The 16941-nt window shown below is 43.3% G+C and overlaps 1 protein-coding gene across 4 annotated transcripts in view; it reads left to right on the top strand.

Moving 5' to 3' along the window:
- Nucleotides 1-16941, top strand: part of Prune2 (prune homolog 2 with BCH domain) — a 215175-nt gene that overhangs the window by 45732 nt on the left and 152502 nt on the right. For all 4 annotated transcript variants that reach the window (XM_070035781.1, XM_070035783.1, XM_070035782.1 and 1 more), the window contains exons 4-6: nt 145-308; nt 9751-9903; nt 12627-12721. In XM_070035781.1, the coding sequence (XP_069891882.1) occupies nt 145-308; nt 9751-9903; nt 12627-12721 (412 nt within the window). The remainder of the gene's footprint in view (nt 1-144; nt 309-9750; nt 9904-12626; nt 12722-16941) is intronic.

Below are 16941 nucleotides of genomic sequence, written 5' to 3'. Positions count from 1 at the left end.
ATTCAGAATCGTGAGAGTTTAATATCTTTTGGGCTATCGAGAGGAAGTTATTATTTGTGGGGGAACAGAGAATTAGTCATTCCAAAATGGAACGAATACAGCCTAGCTGTTTCTCACCCTCTCCTGCACTTGCTTTATTGACAGTGAGGACAAAACTTTGGAATCAGCCGTTGTCAAAGTCATCAACCCCGTGGAGCAGAACGATGGTGAGGTGGGGCTACGGGAGCCTTCCTCTTCCCTGGTGCTGAAGGAGCTGCTCCGGGAGGCTCCGGAGCTCATCACCGAGCAGCTGGCTCATCTCCTCAGAGGTGAGCGATGGCTCTTTCTATTAAATACTGAGAGGCCTAATGGAGTGGCTCTCGACCTGCTCAAGCAGAAAGAGTGCGATCCATTCTTGGCTTAACAATCCCTTTAAAGACCCCAGGAAGCTTCATCAGAGAGGCAGGGAGTAAAGAGTTTGTTAAAGAGTAGCATTATATTGAATATTAAAAATGTGCATTTAAAAATAGGCAGGGAGGGCTGGTGCTGTTTCACCAGACAGGAATAATAAACGGGTCTGCTGTGATGCTGGTGGAGAGCCGGAGCTGCAACTCGGCCTTTTTAATAGCTTCCACTGGTGATTCTTGCCCTTCGACACTGTGATTGAGGCCAGAATTCCACATTTTACCTTGAGATCTCTCTCGATACGGATACATGCTGCATTTACACAATACTGTTTGGAAGGCAAGGTACGCATCTTTCATCCTCATAAGAGCTAGGCAAGTGTTACCTCCTTTCATCGCCCCTTTTTGGGATGTACTTACTCTCTGGCCTGCCTTGAGCACTGGGGAGACACGGGTCCTGTCATCTAATATGTTGGAACCCAGGTTTTGCATCCATGGAATCAAACAATCTTGGATTGAAAATATTTTTTTTTAATGTGTCTGTCCTGGATGTGTCCAGACTTTTCTTTCCTGTGACTGTTCCCTAAGTAATTCACCACATCAACTATTTACATAGCAGCTCCACTGTCCTAGGTGTTATGAGTCTGCCAGAGATGGCTGGAGGAACACAGGGCCTTACGCAGGTTACATACGATATGGTGCTGTAGATGGGATGGGCACACCACAGAAGCTGCTCCCTTCGAGAGGTCTACAGATACTGAGGGCCAGCTGTGTGCAGATACTGAGGGCCGGCTGTGTGCAGATACTGAGGGCCGGCTGTGTGCAGGTACTGAGGGCCGGCTGTGTGCAGATACTGAGGGCCGGCTGTGTGCCACTGATCTCATTTCCTTCTCCATCACGGGGGTTGTTGGTTTCGATGAGTGGTTCCAGGGAGAAATTGTCAGTTTTTTTGGCCCAGAATCACCATGAAAGTTGTTATTGTCTCATGTGAAACATTGGTTGTTCCCAGAAGTGCTTCACCTGGTAAACTGGAAAGCAGTGAGGAACCAGACTACAGCATTTAGAAAGAAGGAAGACCAGGAATTTGTTGACTCTATTCCTGTGTGGAGGCATTCTTGTACCTCCTCTATCGCTACCACTGAAAGGAAAGAAAAGATCTGAGGGTTATTTAGTTCCTCTGAAGATTTAAAAACTAACAAACACTGGAAACCTACCTGAATATCTTTGTCAAAATGATCGTCTGTAAATCAACTAACACCTGAGTGAACTGAATTCCTTCCTTTTTATCTCTAGGTAGTTGTACAAGGGAGCTGCCGTTCTATAAGGCAGCGGATGAATCTAGCACATCTTGACGCATGTCCCCTCTTCAACATTCTCATCCCTCCCTCCCTACTCACCCCTCCCTACTCACCCCTCCCTACTCACCCCTTCTCTCACTTTTCTTAATTGTGTAGGATATACACTGAGGGTTTTTTTTTTTTTTTTTACTACATTCCCCCTTCTTTTTCTTTCTATTTTATTTGTAACAGCAGAAGGAAGATAAATATTATTGGGATCTCCATTGAGAGGGGTGTAGTGGTAAATGTGTGGAACAAAGCCCTATAGAGACAATATTTGGTTTAAATACCTTTCAAACTGAAAGATTTGGTTTGTTACTGAAAAACACACATGATATTCAGGAGGAAAAAAAGTAGTCAAGGAACACCTCATCATCATGACTTTTTTTATGAATAGGAAAAGAGTAAGAACTTGTAATCGATGGGTACAGACACAACTTAGCTGTGGTGATGTGAGAATTTAGGGAAGCAGAAGGGAGGCAGAGCATTCAGTTTGCAGAGCAGCCGAGAAAGAGAGCTATGGTAAAGTCACTTGGCTTTCTTGACACTGGAAATCTCTCATGAGGCTGGCCTTGAGGCTACATGGGGAAATTAACAGGATATGAACATCACTTCCTGTTGCTTAAGAACTGGGAAATCGGGGGATGAAGATCCTAAACTTGGACCAAAGGTCCCTCAAGACCATTAGCCAAAGAGTATATGAATATATTCGTGTGTGTGTGTGTGTGTGTGTGTGTGTGTGTGTGTGTGTGTGTGTGTGTGTGTGTGTGTGTGTGTGTGTATGTTGAGAGGCAGGACAGAATTAAAGGATGCTGATTAAAAGCATATGACTTTAAAGAGGTGAGCCTAATGGGGGGAAGTCAAAGCATTGGGGAGCTAAATCCATTTTTTTTTAGTCTCCTGTATCTTTAGTACATCAAAGAAAGGAATTGAGTGGAATTTTGCTGTATTCGTTGAATTTAAATTTAGACTTCGTAGCCTCCTGATCACATTGAAACACTAAATCTAGGGAAAAAATGCTTGCTGCATTCTTCTAAGCAATGTTAGCATCCTTTGGTTTCATAGCACAAGTAGTTTACTTTCTAAACACTCTTCTTTATAAAAGAACCTATTTGGGGATACTCTAATCATTACGTTGACACTTTTCTAGAACCTATATTCATGAACTTTGGTAAGTCTTTAAGTTTTTTAAGAATGCAAAACTTTTAAGCTTAATTTTGTCACAGGTTACTTTCGGAAATACCTATTTCCAGATGTCATGAATTAGGTATTTATGGCTAAGACTTCAAGAGTCTTCAAAAGTCTCGTAAGTTGGCCCTCAGAATATATTATTTTAAACTTTGTACCCTAAAATCTGAGTTTATATGGCTAAATTAGTTCTTTTTTGGTCTACATACCATCTTTGGGTGATATTGTTTATTTCCAAGATTTTTAAATAATATCCCTAGGCTCTGAATTCCAGACTCATCTCCACTACCTAGGTGACTGACTAATTCCCATCCTACCTTGACATGGCTCACGAACCCATATGGCTCTTAGTGACCCATTAAAAGTCTGTGCCCACCACCCAGTCCCAAGAGTTACATTTGATTCTTTTCTTTTCCTGGCCTTGAACATTGATCTGCTGGTTATATGCATCAAGAACAAGACTGGATTCCATCTACATTTTCCATAATCGCTACAGAATCCAACCCCAGCCACCACTGTGTGTCTGTTTGTCTACTGCCTGTCTAACTGCCTGCCTTTCTCCTATTTCTTCCATAAAATCTATTGCTTAAAAGGAACCAGAAGGCCTTTGTAGGATGTCAAATTACGACCTCTCTATCAGCTTCTCACAACTTGTCATATTCAGCGTTCAAGCATTCCACTCGTATAAACTATAACGTCATTGATCCTCCATCTACCTCAGACACCATCTTGTTTCTGGACCTCATCCAGATACAAGCATCTTTCAAATATTCCAAACTCTTCTCACTCTTAGGGTTTACACCAACTGTTGCCTCCCATGGAATGCTTCTTTCTACTTGTCTCTCTGTCTATCTGTCCCTGGGTTTCTCCTGCTCAGATCTCTCCATGCAGAGTATGAGTTCCATAAACCAGAGACACCGTGACATGTGCACAGGCTCAGCATTGCATTGCTACTGCCTAGAACCATGCCCGCACACAGTAGAGCCTCAAGAAACCCTGTTGTAAAGTGGATTGTGTAAGGGAGTTTCTTTGCTGTCTCATGACTGCATTGGTTTTATGAATATGATGACAGGTTTTGTGGTTGTTGTTGATTGTGGGGCTTGAACTCAGGGCCTGGGTGCTGTCCCAGAGCTTTTTTACTCAAGATGAGCACACTATCACGTTGAGCCACAGCTTTACTTCTGGTTTTCTGGTAGTTAATTGGAGATATGATTCTCACAGACTTTCTTAAGCCCAGGCTGGCTTTGAACCATGATCCTCAGATCTCAACCTCCTGAGTAGCTAGGATTATAGGTGTGAGCCACCAGTGCCCAGCCATGATGACATTTTAATTTCTCTTCTCTTTCAGCCCATCCTCTGACAGTCTTCATGCCTAGAATTTCAGCGTGGTTCTTTCCAGTAATAACCTCCCCCACTTTTTTAGCTATTAGAAAATCTTGTAAAATTTGTATTTTTCAAGGACTTGATTTAATTGTCAGCTTTTGGTTGTCACTTTGGGTATATAATTTTAGAATTTGTGTGTATTATTTTAAACTTTTGTAGAGCAAAAGTATACAAAATATGTTTATAAAACTGCAAACACACAGATCTCAGTAAATCATTGCAAAGAAAACACCTCTTAAACAGTTACCCAGGTAACGAAATAGAGCAAGAAGGTTTCCTTGTTCTGTCCCTTCTCCTCCTATTTTAAGGTGACCAACATTCTGGTTCTCATGGAATAAACCTTGTTGTGTTTTTTAAAAATACTTCAACTACCTCTATGTTTATATCTGTAACTTTCCATGTGGCTTTTGCCTGATTTTGTACCTTCCCCAAATGGAGTCATGGCTCATACTTTCATTGTCCTTAGACCGTGAATAGTAAGCACAGTATTTACTTGCATAGATGATTCTTCCATCATTTAGTCTTCCCTTCCTTTCTTTCCTTTTTTCTTCTGTTCCTGTCCTTCTTTCTTCCTTTCCCTTTCCCTTTTCTTTCCTCCTTTCCTTCCTCCTTTCCTTTCCCCTTTCCTTTCCTTTCTTCTCCTCTCCTCTCCTTTCTTCTGAGACCAGGACTCAAACTCTGAATCTGATGATTTCACTCATTGGCTGGCACTCTACCACCTGAGCCAGGCCTCCAATCCTAGGATATGGTTTCTTAAACTAAAACTTCTAAAAAAGCTAAGAAGGCTAGACATCAAAATTGTTGAAATTTCAACAAATCAGCAAATTACAAATCATGAGTGTCCATCCCCTGTAAGACCACATGCTGACTGGACATGGCTTTCTAATTTTTTGTGTAATAAAATGAAGTGCTCATTCAGAAGAGACCACACATTAGTTTAGTTTTTGTTTTTTAGAAATGTCTGTCTTTTGGCTTCTTCTTTCCTTCCACCTGTTTCTGTGATATGGTTCTTTCTCTTCCTTTTACTCCTGTCTACCTCTTTCTCTTCTTATTCCTCCTCTGACATGAAGATTTTCCCACTATTTTCTAACATTTTGCATATCCAAAAGCCACATTATACTGTCTTGTGGCCCAAAGCTGGTGCTTGGTTTTGCCCTGGATTTGTACCAAAAGCAAACAGTTATAGACCCAGCAGGCTGTTCAACCTCTATTCTTTTATTTCCCCAGAGATGTTTACTAGGGTCACTGCCAACTCTAAAATCCATTAAACTGCCGAATCATCATAGTGTGTGTGTGTGTGTGTGTGTGTGTGTGTGTGTGTGTGTGTGTGTGTGTGTGTGTGTGTGTGTGTGTGTGTGTGTGTGTGTGTGTGTGTGTGTGTGTGTGTGTGTGTGTCTGTTTCTAGGAACCATCTGGCAAGGAGATTTCAGCCACCTGATTACCAGGCATGCTTGGATGAAGAGCACATTGGCTCAAATGGCCTTTCCTGTTTGTTTGTGTCTGGTCTTGAAGCTGACAGGAGAGGAAGGCCTAAATAACAGCAATTGTTCTTAGTTTAAGATTAAGTGGGAAAATCACTTAGAAAGCATGCCCTATCCTTTCTATTGGTAATTCCGGTTGACCTTGAATAACGAAGAGTGGCTTGCTATTTTAGTAGCCTGCATTAACTGCTTCGAAGAGATCCTTTTAAGGAGGTCAGATAGGAAAGGAGTAGAGCCAAGTCCCCTTCTCCCCTGCCCAAAGGGTGAGTCACCGTTCTCCAGAACGCTTACAAAGTCCAGAGGGAACTGCATCTCCTCTTTCAAGCTATCACAGGTGGGGAAAGAAAGGATTATTTCTGTTTTGATGAACCAAAATGATCCTTCAACCTCTGAGTCATTTCTCCCACCAAATAAAGATGAGCTTTATTTTCACTGAAGACACTGTAAGTTTCTAACTAGATCCATTTGAACACTATGCTTATTTGTATACCTTTTCAGATAAAAATGTGAGGTACTGTCCTGTTTTTTTTTTCTCCTTTCTTTCTCCCTCTCTTAGTTACTTGTTCTCTAGTAGTTTTTTATCCTCCACAAGAAAACAACAACTCCAGATGAAACAATAAAGAGGCTTAACTGTCTTCTTTTCTGCTAAGTATTTGTCACAAGAACATGCCATGGTTCTGGTAGATCAGGTTCAGTATTTAATGAGCCAAAATTGCTCTTGGCAAGAGGCCTTTTGTATCCTCATGTTTTTGAATAAAGAATATTGGGAAGGGATTGTAATAAGATTAAATTTTTGTTGCTATTTTATTATAATTGCTTTTAAAAAATGTCCACTGTCAATTCTGTGCCTCTCCTACTACCTTATGATCTGGGATACTTTGGGGTACAAGTTATGGGTTTAAGTATTCCATTGGCTAGGTTTTAAGTCAGCACTCTCTAAGAGATAGGTTTGAATGTGCTGACAGCTATCTATGGCTGCTGTATATTGTGCTACTGATGGTGAACTATGCCATTAATGGGCTTCTACTATGAATGCGGAAAAGTTTGCCATATAAATGATTCTCTTCTAGTAAAAACTACTCAGTATATGGTGAGCATCTTTCTGAGTCAGTTTTCTCTACCAGTATGTATTGTCCTTTTAATGACTGCCAAGTCAGACTTAAACATAAGGCAGGATCAGAAGTCTCTTTTCACTTAGTTATTCCACAGGGTTGCTTAAGGCCACCGTTTTAAAGATTAATTTTAAATATTGCCTTTCCTTTTTAACATATTTTGACAATAAGATCCCCTATCAAAGAAACACAGATTATTAGTTCACCGTCAGCTCCAGTGGGGTCCTGTCAGAGGCAGTTTTTAAAGTTCAGTGCTCCAGTCAGGTCTGCTGCCTTAAGCTGTGGGCTGATTGCTTGATGGCCTGTGCCTGAGCTGCCCCAACTCTTTCCATTGGTTGAGCTGCCACCCAGGGCATTGTGGGAAGAAGTGTTTGAGCAGGAACGCATAGCATTATGGGAAAAAGAAGCATCTGAGCAGGAGCCTGAGGGATTATGAGAATAAGAAACATCCTGATGGGCCACATGCTAGCTGCCACATATTATGGCTGTCATTTTTTATCCCTATCCACATAACTGTTTCCTGTTTCTTTCCCATGAATCCATTCACATCTTCTGGGTTATTATCTAGGTAGCACCCATGTTCCAAATAGTGTGAGAAGCAACCATCACAGGAAATCATTATCTAAAATATCAGGTGGAAGTCCCCCGAATACTCAAAATTAAGCAAAATTATAACATTCCAGATTATGGGGGCTTGCTCGGTTCTCAATTTTTGTCTCAAACAGTCTTTACAAAGGATGTGCCAAAGGACTTGACAGTTAGTAATTCTACCACTGAATTTCCACCCTAAAGACTGTTGGTGCCTCAGTCAGAGGCACCAACCAAGTCCGAGTGGCGTCTCTGAATGACTCTGTCTTCCTCCTAACATTTCCCAATTCCATCCACACTTGCTGGCTCCAGTGAATAGATATCAGGAGAATGACCTTTGGCAAACTTGGACTTGCTGTTGAGAAAGGAACAGTAGGTCAGTGTCAAGGTTGTTACGTGGGTAACTGAGGGGCAGTGAGTTTCCTAGCAACAGGTGATCACAGAGCTACCTTAAGGTGTTCAAACACTGAGTTTGTCTTCCCAACCATAGCCACTCTTTCCTAACCGTGATATTGTCTTTGAGGTGTGTTCTTGTAAACAGTATACCATTACTATTGCTTCTAAAATTTGTTTTGTCTTTGTCTTGTACAGAACACACATATGTAATATACTATGGGGAAACCCCTTTGAATGATTAAGATGCACTTCTTGGGGTGGGGGAGAAGTTGGGGAGGTTGGGAGGGAAGGGATAGTGGGGGGACAACAGGGAAGGGGTAACAATGTTTGACAAGAAATGTACTCATTACCTTACTCATGTAACTGTACACCATCTTTACAATAAAAAATGAATATTAGAAAGGTGAAATGAGCTGGGAGCTGGTGACTCACGCCTGTCATCCTAGCTACTCAGGAGGCTGAGATCTGAGAATCACCGTTCAAAGCCAGCCCGGGCAGGAAAGTCCTAGTCCGTGAGACTCTTATCTCCAGTAAACTGTCAGAAAACCGGAAGTGGTGCTGTGGCTTAGGTGGTAGAGTGCTAGCCTTGAGCTGAAGAGCTGAGGGACAGTGCCTAGGCCCAGAGTTCAAGCCCCACAACTGACAAAAGAAAGGAAGGAAGGAAGGAGGGAAGGAAGGAAGGAAGGAAGGAAGGAAGGAAGGAAGGAAGGAAGGAAGGAAGGAAGGAAAAGAAAAGAAGAAGAAAGGTGAAATGTGTCCTTTCTGGGAAATGTGTACTAGTGGGAGGGGAGAGGGCAAGTAGAAAGGAAAAGACAGTAAATGTGGTCACGTCGCTTTCATGTACATAAGTAAAATGACAGCTGTGAAGCACGTTGAGATTGGTTTGAACATGGTGGGGTGGGAGAGCTGAGGAAGGGTGACGGGTGGGAACGCGGCTGACTGGGGTATACTGAATGCATATGTGACCATGCCAAAATGCCACACTTTGTTGATGCTAATACAGACAGGGTGATGAGCCCAGGCCAGTGGCTCATGCCTATAATCCTAGCTACTCTGGAGTCTGAAATCTGAAGATCACAGGAAAGTTTGTGAGACTCTTACCTCCAGTTAACCACCAAAAAGCCGTTAGTAGAGCTAGGCCTCAAGTGGCAGAGTGCTTGCCTCGAGCAAAGAAGCTCAGGGACAGCTCCCAGGACCAGTTCAAAAACAAGCAACACCCTGGACAGTGGAAACAATCACATTCCTTAAGTTCATGGGCCCATCAGGGCAGGTGTCAGACTACAAATTGGGACAGGAGGCTGAAAAGGGGTGAGGAAAATAGCTCTAGTAAAAGCCTGACCGTAGTAAAGAGCCGTATACTTGTACTAGAGACAGAAAACATTTAAGAACAATGTCTAAAATGGACACTTGCCAGTTAAAAGTCAGTACATTCTCTGGATTAAAAATATATAACGCTAGCCGGGCGCCGGTGGCTCACGCCTGTAATCCTCGCTACTCAGGAGGCCTGAGATCTTGAGGATTGCAGTTTGAAGCTGGCCCTGGGAAGGAAAGCCTGTGCCCCTCTTATTTCCAAGTAACCAGCAAAATGCCAGTAGTGGAGAGCACTGGTCTTGATCCAGAAAGTTACAGGGCAGTATGACAGCCTGGGTTTCAGCCTTAATACTCACACAAAAACAATAATTATGTCTCCTTGAAAAAGTCACTGAAACAGGTGGTGATCCACTTTTCTGTGACTGTGGGTGGGAGGATCAGCGTCTAGCCAAGCTTAGAGAAAAATGTGAGGTGCCATCTAAGCCCACAAACAAAAATCGGAGAGAATTGTTTTCCTACCACTGTCCTGGGTGGCAGACAAGCTCAGGGCCATTTTGATTGTGTCTTTCAGGCAGCATCCTTTTCAAGTGGATGACTATGGATCCAAATCAGGTCTCTGAGAAGCAGGAGGAGATCCTTTCCATCTTGGAAGAACAATTTCCCAACTTGCCACCACGAGAGGACATCATTAGTGTCCTGCAGGAGACCCAGTTCAGTGCTCAAGGTGAGTGACCCGGGCAGGGCATAGTGGCGCATGCCTGTAATCTCACCCCTCTGGAACCTGGGCTACCTAGGAGACCCTTCCTCAAAGCAAACCCTGGTGGTGTGTGCATAGCGTTGTCAGGCCTGCCTGGAAGATGAACTGGAGAAGGCGCCGACTTTCTTCCTTCTTGCTGTGCTTGTTGAAAGATTATTCGGGCTTATATTGTTGGCTCACCTGGTACCAGGTGTCTCTTCTGTAGGCTCCGCTGGGCCTTTGTAAGGGACTGTGTGTAAAGTTCTACTCCAGGGCGATCCCACGGGAGAGCTGTGTGGCCTGCAGGGACCTGCTGATTCTGGCTCCCACAGTCAGTGCTTAACGCTGGTGTATTTTGTGAGTTGGCTGATACTGGGAAAGCAGCCTGAGATCAGCCATCGCAGGAACAATCATGCCACAGAGTTTGACAAATACTACAAAGAACTTTTTTTTTGGTCGGTCGTGGGGCTTGAACTCTGGGCTTGGGCACTGTCCCTGCGCTCTTCAGCTCAAGGCCAGCGCTCTACCACTTGAGCGGCAGCGCCACTTCCGGTTTTCTAATGGTTTATTGCAGATAAGAGTCTCTCGGACTTTCCTGCCCAGGCTGGCTTTGAACCTCGATCCTCAGATCTCAGCCTCCTGAGTAGCTAGGATGACAGGCGTGAGCCACCGGTGCCCGGCTACAAAGAAGCTTTTGCTGCTGGCTCTTAGACATTAGCCAGCTGACTCTAGTCCAGGGAAAGCCTCATTTCCTTCGGTGCTGGGGGTGGACTGTCAGGTTGGGCAATGGAGATGGGGGTTGGGAGTCATCTGGGAGCAGCACCTGCAGCTGTATCTTCAGTGTGATGCAGGTGTGTGCAAGGTGTGCAATGACATCTATTCTGTCATCCATCTCTAAAACGACTGGCCTTTCCGTGTCACAGCCGATTCCATGAGTCGCTTAACCCGCAGTAGGAAAATGTGTGGCCTTCGATCTTCATTGGAGAATTTTGGCCAGATGATTACAACCGTGTGGATGTTCTGGATAATTTAGTCCTTCCAGATTATTTCTAGCATCAATTACGGAATTCAATAGTCATTACTGCTATAGCCTGCCAATTCGATTATCATAGTTTTAGGGGCCACATTTATAAAGTATATATTCTTTTTGTGACTATCCTGAGATTTAAACCTGGGCCTAGGCTCTGTCTTTGAACTACTTGACCCACAGCTCCACTTGTGGCTTTTTTTGGTGCTTAATAGGATATAAGACTCTTGTCGACTTTCCTGCCTGGTCTGGCTTCAAATCACAATCCTCAGATTTCAGCCTCCTGAGTAGCTATACTATAGATGTGAGCCACCAGTACCCAGCTATAAAGTATATTCTGAGTAAAACTGTGCTAGAAATTACAAAATTACAGGGGTTAGCCTAAATGTATTCTGAGTAAAACTGTGCTAGAAATTACAAAATTACAGGGGATAGCCTAAATGTACCCTGAAAACAAATTTTGGCCTTGATTGGTATTATCTGAGTATCTAGCTTTTCTTTAGCTTTCCTAACTCCACCACTCCTTTCCTATCTGGGTCTCTGGTGACTGAACCTGATTATTTTATCTTTTGGATGCATTTTTTTTTTTGGAGGTATAGGAGCTTGAACTCAAGGTCTTCCTCTTGTTAAGTTCTGGATTCTTTTTTTTTTTTTTTGGTCCGGTCGTGGGGCCTGAACTCTGGGCCTGGGCGCTGTCCCTCAGCTCTTCAGCTCAAGGCTAGCGCTCTACCACTTGAGCCACAGCACCACTTCCGGCTTTTGTCTTTTTGCTTATGTGGTGCTGAGGAATTGAACCCAGGGCCTCATGCATGCAAGACAAGCACTCTACCACTGAGCCACCTTCCCAGCCCCCTGGGTTCTTTTTGAGGTATTTTACCTATTTGACAGTACTGGGGCTTGAACTCAGGCAAGCCTGCTAGAGGGGCACCCTACCATTCGAGCCATAGCTCAACCCTCATCTTCTGAGTTCTGTTGGCCCTAGTTTCTAGTTGGGTTTGAGCCAATGGGAGAGTCAGACACACGGGGAAGTGGGAAAGGGGGAAGAGAAGAAAGCTGTGCAGTTGTATTCTTGGTTTCTTACTTATTGATGTCTTGCTTTAGTCTTACCGCAGTCTTCTGGCCCACATCTTTTCTGCATTCCCAGATTTCTCTTACCTTTCTTTTCTTGTCCCTCCCTAGTCTGTATTCCTCATTTTTCTTCTTTTTTTGCACTGGTACTGGGGCTTAGGCACTGTCCCTTAGCTTCTTCACTCAAGGCTGGCTCTCTACCACTGAAGCCACAACTCCACTTCTGGCTTTTTGTTGGTTAGTTGGAGATAAGAGTTCCATGGAGTTTCCTGCCTGGGCCTTGACCCTCAGATCTTGGCTTCCTGAGTAGCGAGGATCACAGGTGTGAGCCAGCAGCACCTTGCTCCTATTGTCCTATCTCCTCTTGTTTAGTTTGCCCGCATCCCTCTAATGAAATGTTCTGACAGTCATGAGCCTTCTTTTGCATCATGAGAGGTAAATTTTCTCACGGAGAGTCTCAGCTACTGTAAATGTGATCATCATTGCCGGTGTGGGTTTATTGATAAAAATTATACTAGAGGTATTGACATTAATAAAATGAGTTGTTCAGATAACCCGTTGATGGTACAAAATTTGTTCTCTAAGCCTAAAATAACATTTCCCCTATTGTTCACAGGTTTAAGTATTGAACAAATACTGTTGAAAGATCTAAAGGAACTGACAGATGGAGAAATCAAGGTGGCCATTAGCACTGTGAATTTGACCATGGAGGTAAGGCCGGGCACACACGTCCAACTTTCTTCTCTGCACGTGTACTAGTCTTTTGCTACGTTTCTTTCTTTGTGACAGATTTGACCTGGAGCACAGGTTATGATTGTTATGCTAAGAGAATGAAAACAACCAAACCTTGATTCTCAAGATGAGAGTTACTTCATTCACCTCAGTACACTAAAATCGAAAATGCAAACACCCACGTGTGTATTTCATCTCTTGTAACAGCAGTGTTCATGTGTGTGCTTAGGTTCACGTCCGTATTTTTCTCTGTACAAATAAGTTTTCTTTTGGATTGTGCAAGTTGTCGTGGGCTCTCTTGCTGGTAATCCATGAAGAGAACCCAAGTAATGGTAAGGAACCACCTTCCAATCTGTTCAACGAATGACTCGTCGTGGGACTTGCCTTGGTAAATTATCTCTGTTGACTTCGGGGGTTTGCGATGACTGGTGTTCATCTTAATTAACCCAACTAATGGGAATTACAGTTTACAGAAGTGCATTTGTGTATCTGCACAAGGCTGCGTATTGTTTACTACTGTAGCTTCCCAGTCAAGCTTCCCAGTTTGGGAGGGAGGCAAGAAGTTCATGGGTTGAGTGTAGGAAGATACAGTTTGCTGTATTGGAATTTGTCTCGAGAGTTATGCATTGCTGTTCTTTTTCTGTCTTATGTCGGCAACGTATCCATGGGTGTCTTTCTTTGGGATGACCGACAGGGCTATTGGCATCAGCACCTCAGAAAACCCAAGAGCAATGTCTCATTGTGAATTTATTCCCAGTTGGATCAACCCTGTAATTCATCTACATGCGGAGCCGGACGCAGTGCACAGGGCCTCAGTTCCCGGTGCTCATCTTCATTGTATGTAGTTGGTAGATTGACTCAACAGTTTCTATGGACTTTCAGATTGGTAAATGCTCCATATAATTAGTGGTTGGTGGGAATCAGTACAAGAGATTCATGCAATTTGGGATGTAGTAACTAGATAATCACCTTCAATTAGAAATCTGCTTTGTGTCTAGAAACTCATGGAAACATGCATCTTGCAAGGGTCAGTAGCTCTGAGAATCATTTCTACTAGTTCAAGCCTTAGGGTTTTCTTTTTCTTTCCCCCCTCCCTTGTCCCCCTTCATTTAATGGCATCTTATTAGACTTTAAATGCCTTGTTTGGAATTCCTTTCTAAATTAACAGAGAACATCTTGTAATTGCTTAGGAAACTGTCTGTAGTTATCAAATGATTTTAAAGCTATTCATATTATAGGCTTATTGTAGCCTTAATGTACCTTCATTTATATTATGAGGGTTTACAAATGACTTTGTCAGACATGTTAAGCAGTAAATGTTTATTCGGCAGAATCGGTGATAAAATGATCATCTTCATCTTGACAGCAATTTACGTAGAGGTCCGGTAATTAATCAGGTGATTAAGTATGTGTCTGGAAGAGTTCAGGGAAGAGAAAGGACATTTATATATGTACAGAGGGTAGAGTTTAATCAGATGGAGGAGAAATATCCATCTTTGCATAGTAGAGGTGTCAAAGGTGACTGAACATATGGGAAGTATTCCATAATAGTAGTGTACATCTTTTTTGAAGTAGAAAATACATACTATTTATCAAGTCTGTCCGTTGGGGAAAACATCCACACGTTACAGGCAGAGTGTGCTTTTCTCCCCAGATTATCCTGTAGTGCAGTGGGGTTTTTCCCAACCCCTACTCATGTTTGATTATATCCCAGCATTCCTTTCTCAGTCCTATTTACCTTACTTAAAAAAAATAAATAATAGCAGGGCACCAGTGTCTCACACCTGTGATCCTAGCTACTCAGGAGGCCAGGATCTGAGGATCATGGTTCAAAGCCAGCCCAGGCAGAATAGTCACCATAAGGCTCTTATCTCCAATTAACCACTCAGAAACTGGAAGTGATACTGTGGCTCAAGTGGTAGAGTGCTTGCCCTGAACACAAGGAGGCTCAGGGACAGCAGCCAGGCCATGAATTCAAGCCCCACAACTCACTAATAATAATACTCATAATAACAACAACAACAGCAACAATTTGTGTGTTTTCAGTTATACAATTGTTCTTTCAGTCTAGATGTGTGTGTGTGTGTGTGTGTGTGTGTGCGTGAGCGTGTGCTCACATGCTTGTAGGGCTTGAACTCCAGGCCTGGGCACTGTCCTTGAACTCCCTTGCTCAAGGCTAGTATTCTTCCATTTTGAGCCACAGTTCCACTTCTGGTTAGGTAATGGTTAATTGGAGACTTTCCTGCCTGGGCTGGAACTGTGATTCTCAGATCTCTGCCTCTTGAGACGTTAATATTACAGGCGTGAGCCACCAGTGTCTGGCCAATCTAGATTTATTCTTAAAGAGATCTTCATAGTGCCTATGATTTTCTTAGTCTTGCCTGTTCTCCAAAGAAGGCAGGGTAAGCCTACATATTTCATGCTGATCCTTAAAAAGTCTCCATTTGTATCCAGGGGTGGTGGCACATACTTGGGATCCTAGCACTTGGAGGGCTGAGACAGGATTGTGAGTTCGAGGCCAGAATGGGTTACCTAGTGAGAAGACCCTTTAAAAAAAACAAGCAATGAACAAATAAAAAAGGACACAAAGAAATTTTCCAGGTTTTACTACCAGTCTCTGAACTTTTACAAAATTTGGTCTTGGTGACCCATGTAGGTCTTAAATCTCCACTCTGTCTTCTACTAAGTTGGAACTTTTTTTGTATATTGAATCATAATTAAATAATATCTCAAGTTAACTGAAGGGAACGGTGCTATCATTTTCGTTGGTCTTTCTTCGGTTTTCTGACACCAAAATGGGCACCTAGCAGATGCTTAGTAAATACAAATGATTAGTTAATACATGCTGATATTTTCAGCATGCCCCTCTGGGAACTGATCTTTCCATTTCCTTTTGAATTCAAATAACTCATGATTACCTAGACAGCTAGGGCAATATAATCTGACTCCTTCCAGCCACTTCTTTTCAGACAGCTACCACCAGAAGCTAACATTGGATAGATTTTTAAGAAATGGCCCACGTGTTTTCTGGGTAGTACCACTCATCCCGCTGTCCGAAAAAAGTGGAGTGGGCAAAAAGTTCAGCTGTTGAAACTGAAGGTACTGTCACGTATCAGAGGAAAAAGGAAAGCGAATTCCTTCTCTGTCCAATCTTGTGTGTGTCGTGGCCTTTATTTGCCTGATGGTCCAATTAACTCTCTTGCATGGAAAAATTCAGCTTAGAAAGATCTGTCTTCTGTGCTACACACCGCATACTGGAAAGAATCACGCCATACATGATGATGATGATAATGATGATGATGATGATGATGATGATGATGATGATGATGATGATGGCAACAACAACCATGAAGAAGCTGGGCATTTCTATATCTGAGATCAGAGTAGAAGAGACTTGGGGGACGAACAACGAACGGCGGGGGGGAGCAAAGGCCATATGTGAAGTCAAAGGGGCACCAAGAAGGCTGTGGGAAGCTGGGACTAAGGAGAAGACACTGCAACCTCCTGTCACATGGTGTCCAGGCCACGGCGAGTCTGACGACAGCACACACGTCGCGTGCAAATGCACTTCGCATGGCATTGTCTAGTGCATTGCTTGAGCATCATGGCGTCAGTCTTTGTGCCCTTTTTATTCACTGATGGCTGATTTGACTCTCACGGATAGCGAAGCACAATTGGACACATTTGTCATTCTACCTTTGCCAGTAGAGCTGGTAGTGATTGCATTTTTGTTTTTTAGTCAGTCGTGTGGCTTGAACTCGGGGTCTGGGCACTGTCTTGGGGCTCTTTTGCACAAGGCTAGCGCTCTGCCACTTTATGCCACAGCTCTACTTCCAGCTTTAAAGTGGTTAATTGCAGATAGGAGTCTCCCAGACTTTTCCTTCAAACCTCGATCCTCAGATCTCAGCCTCCTGAGTAGCTAGGAACGTCCAGCCCAGGATTGTACTTCTTAGGTCTCATTTACGCCTTGGTAGAGCAGTACACTAAGATATTGAGAAGAAAGGGCAGGTCCTCACGTTCTAATATCATGCCAATGAACAAACAACCGAGGGAGCTGGTGGCAGCGCCACATTAGTGGCTCTTTAGCTGACCCCAAATGTCATTACACCTCCTTTAAGCAGCCCTCAAGACTACGCCACTGATGTCACTACTCAGGAAGGATGATACGGAAGCCTGTCTTGATCATGTGATCAGTGTGG

This window comes from Dipodomys merriami, unplaced genomic scaffold (genome assembly GCF_024711535.1).
Source record: "Dipodomys merriami isolate MVZ:Mamm:240054 unplaced genomic scaffold, mDipMer1.0.p SCAF_26, whole genome shotgun sequence".
NCBI classification, from domain to species: Eukaryota; Metazoa; Chordata; class Mammalia; order Rodentia; family Heteromyidae; genus Dipodomys; species Dipodomys merriami.
The sequence above is the reverse complement of the archived record's forward strand: the minus strand, read 5'-3'. Positions and strand labels throughout refer to the sequence as shown.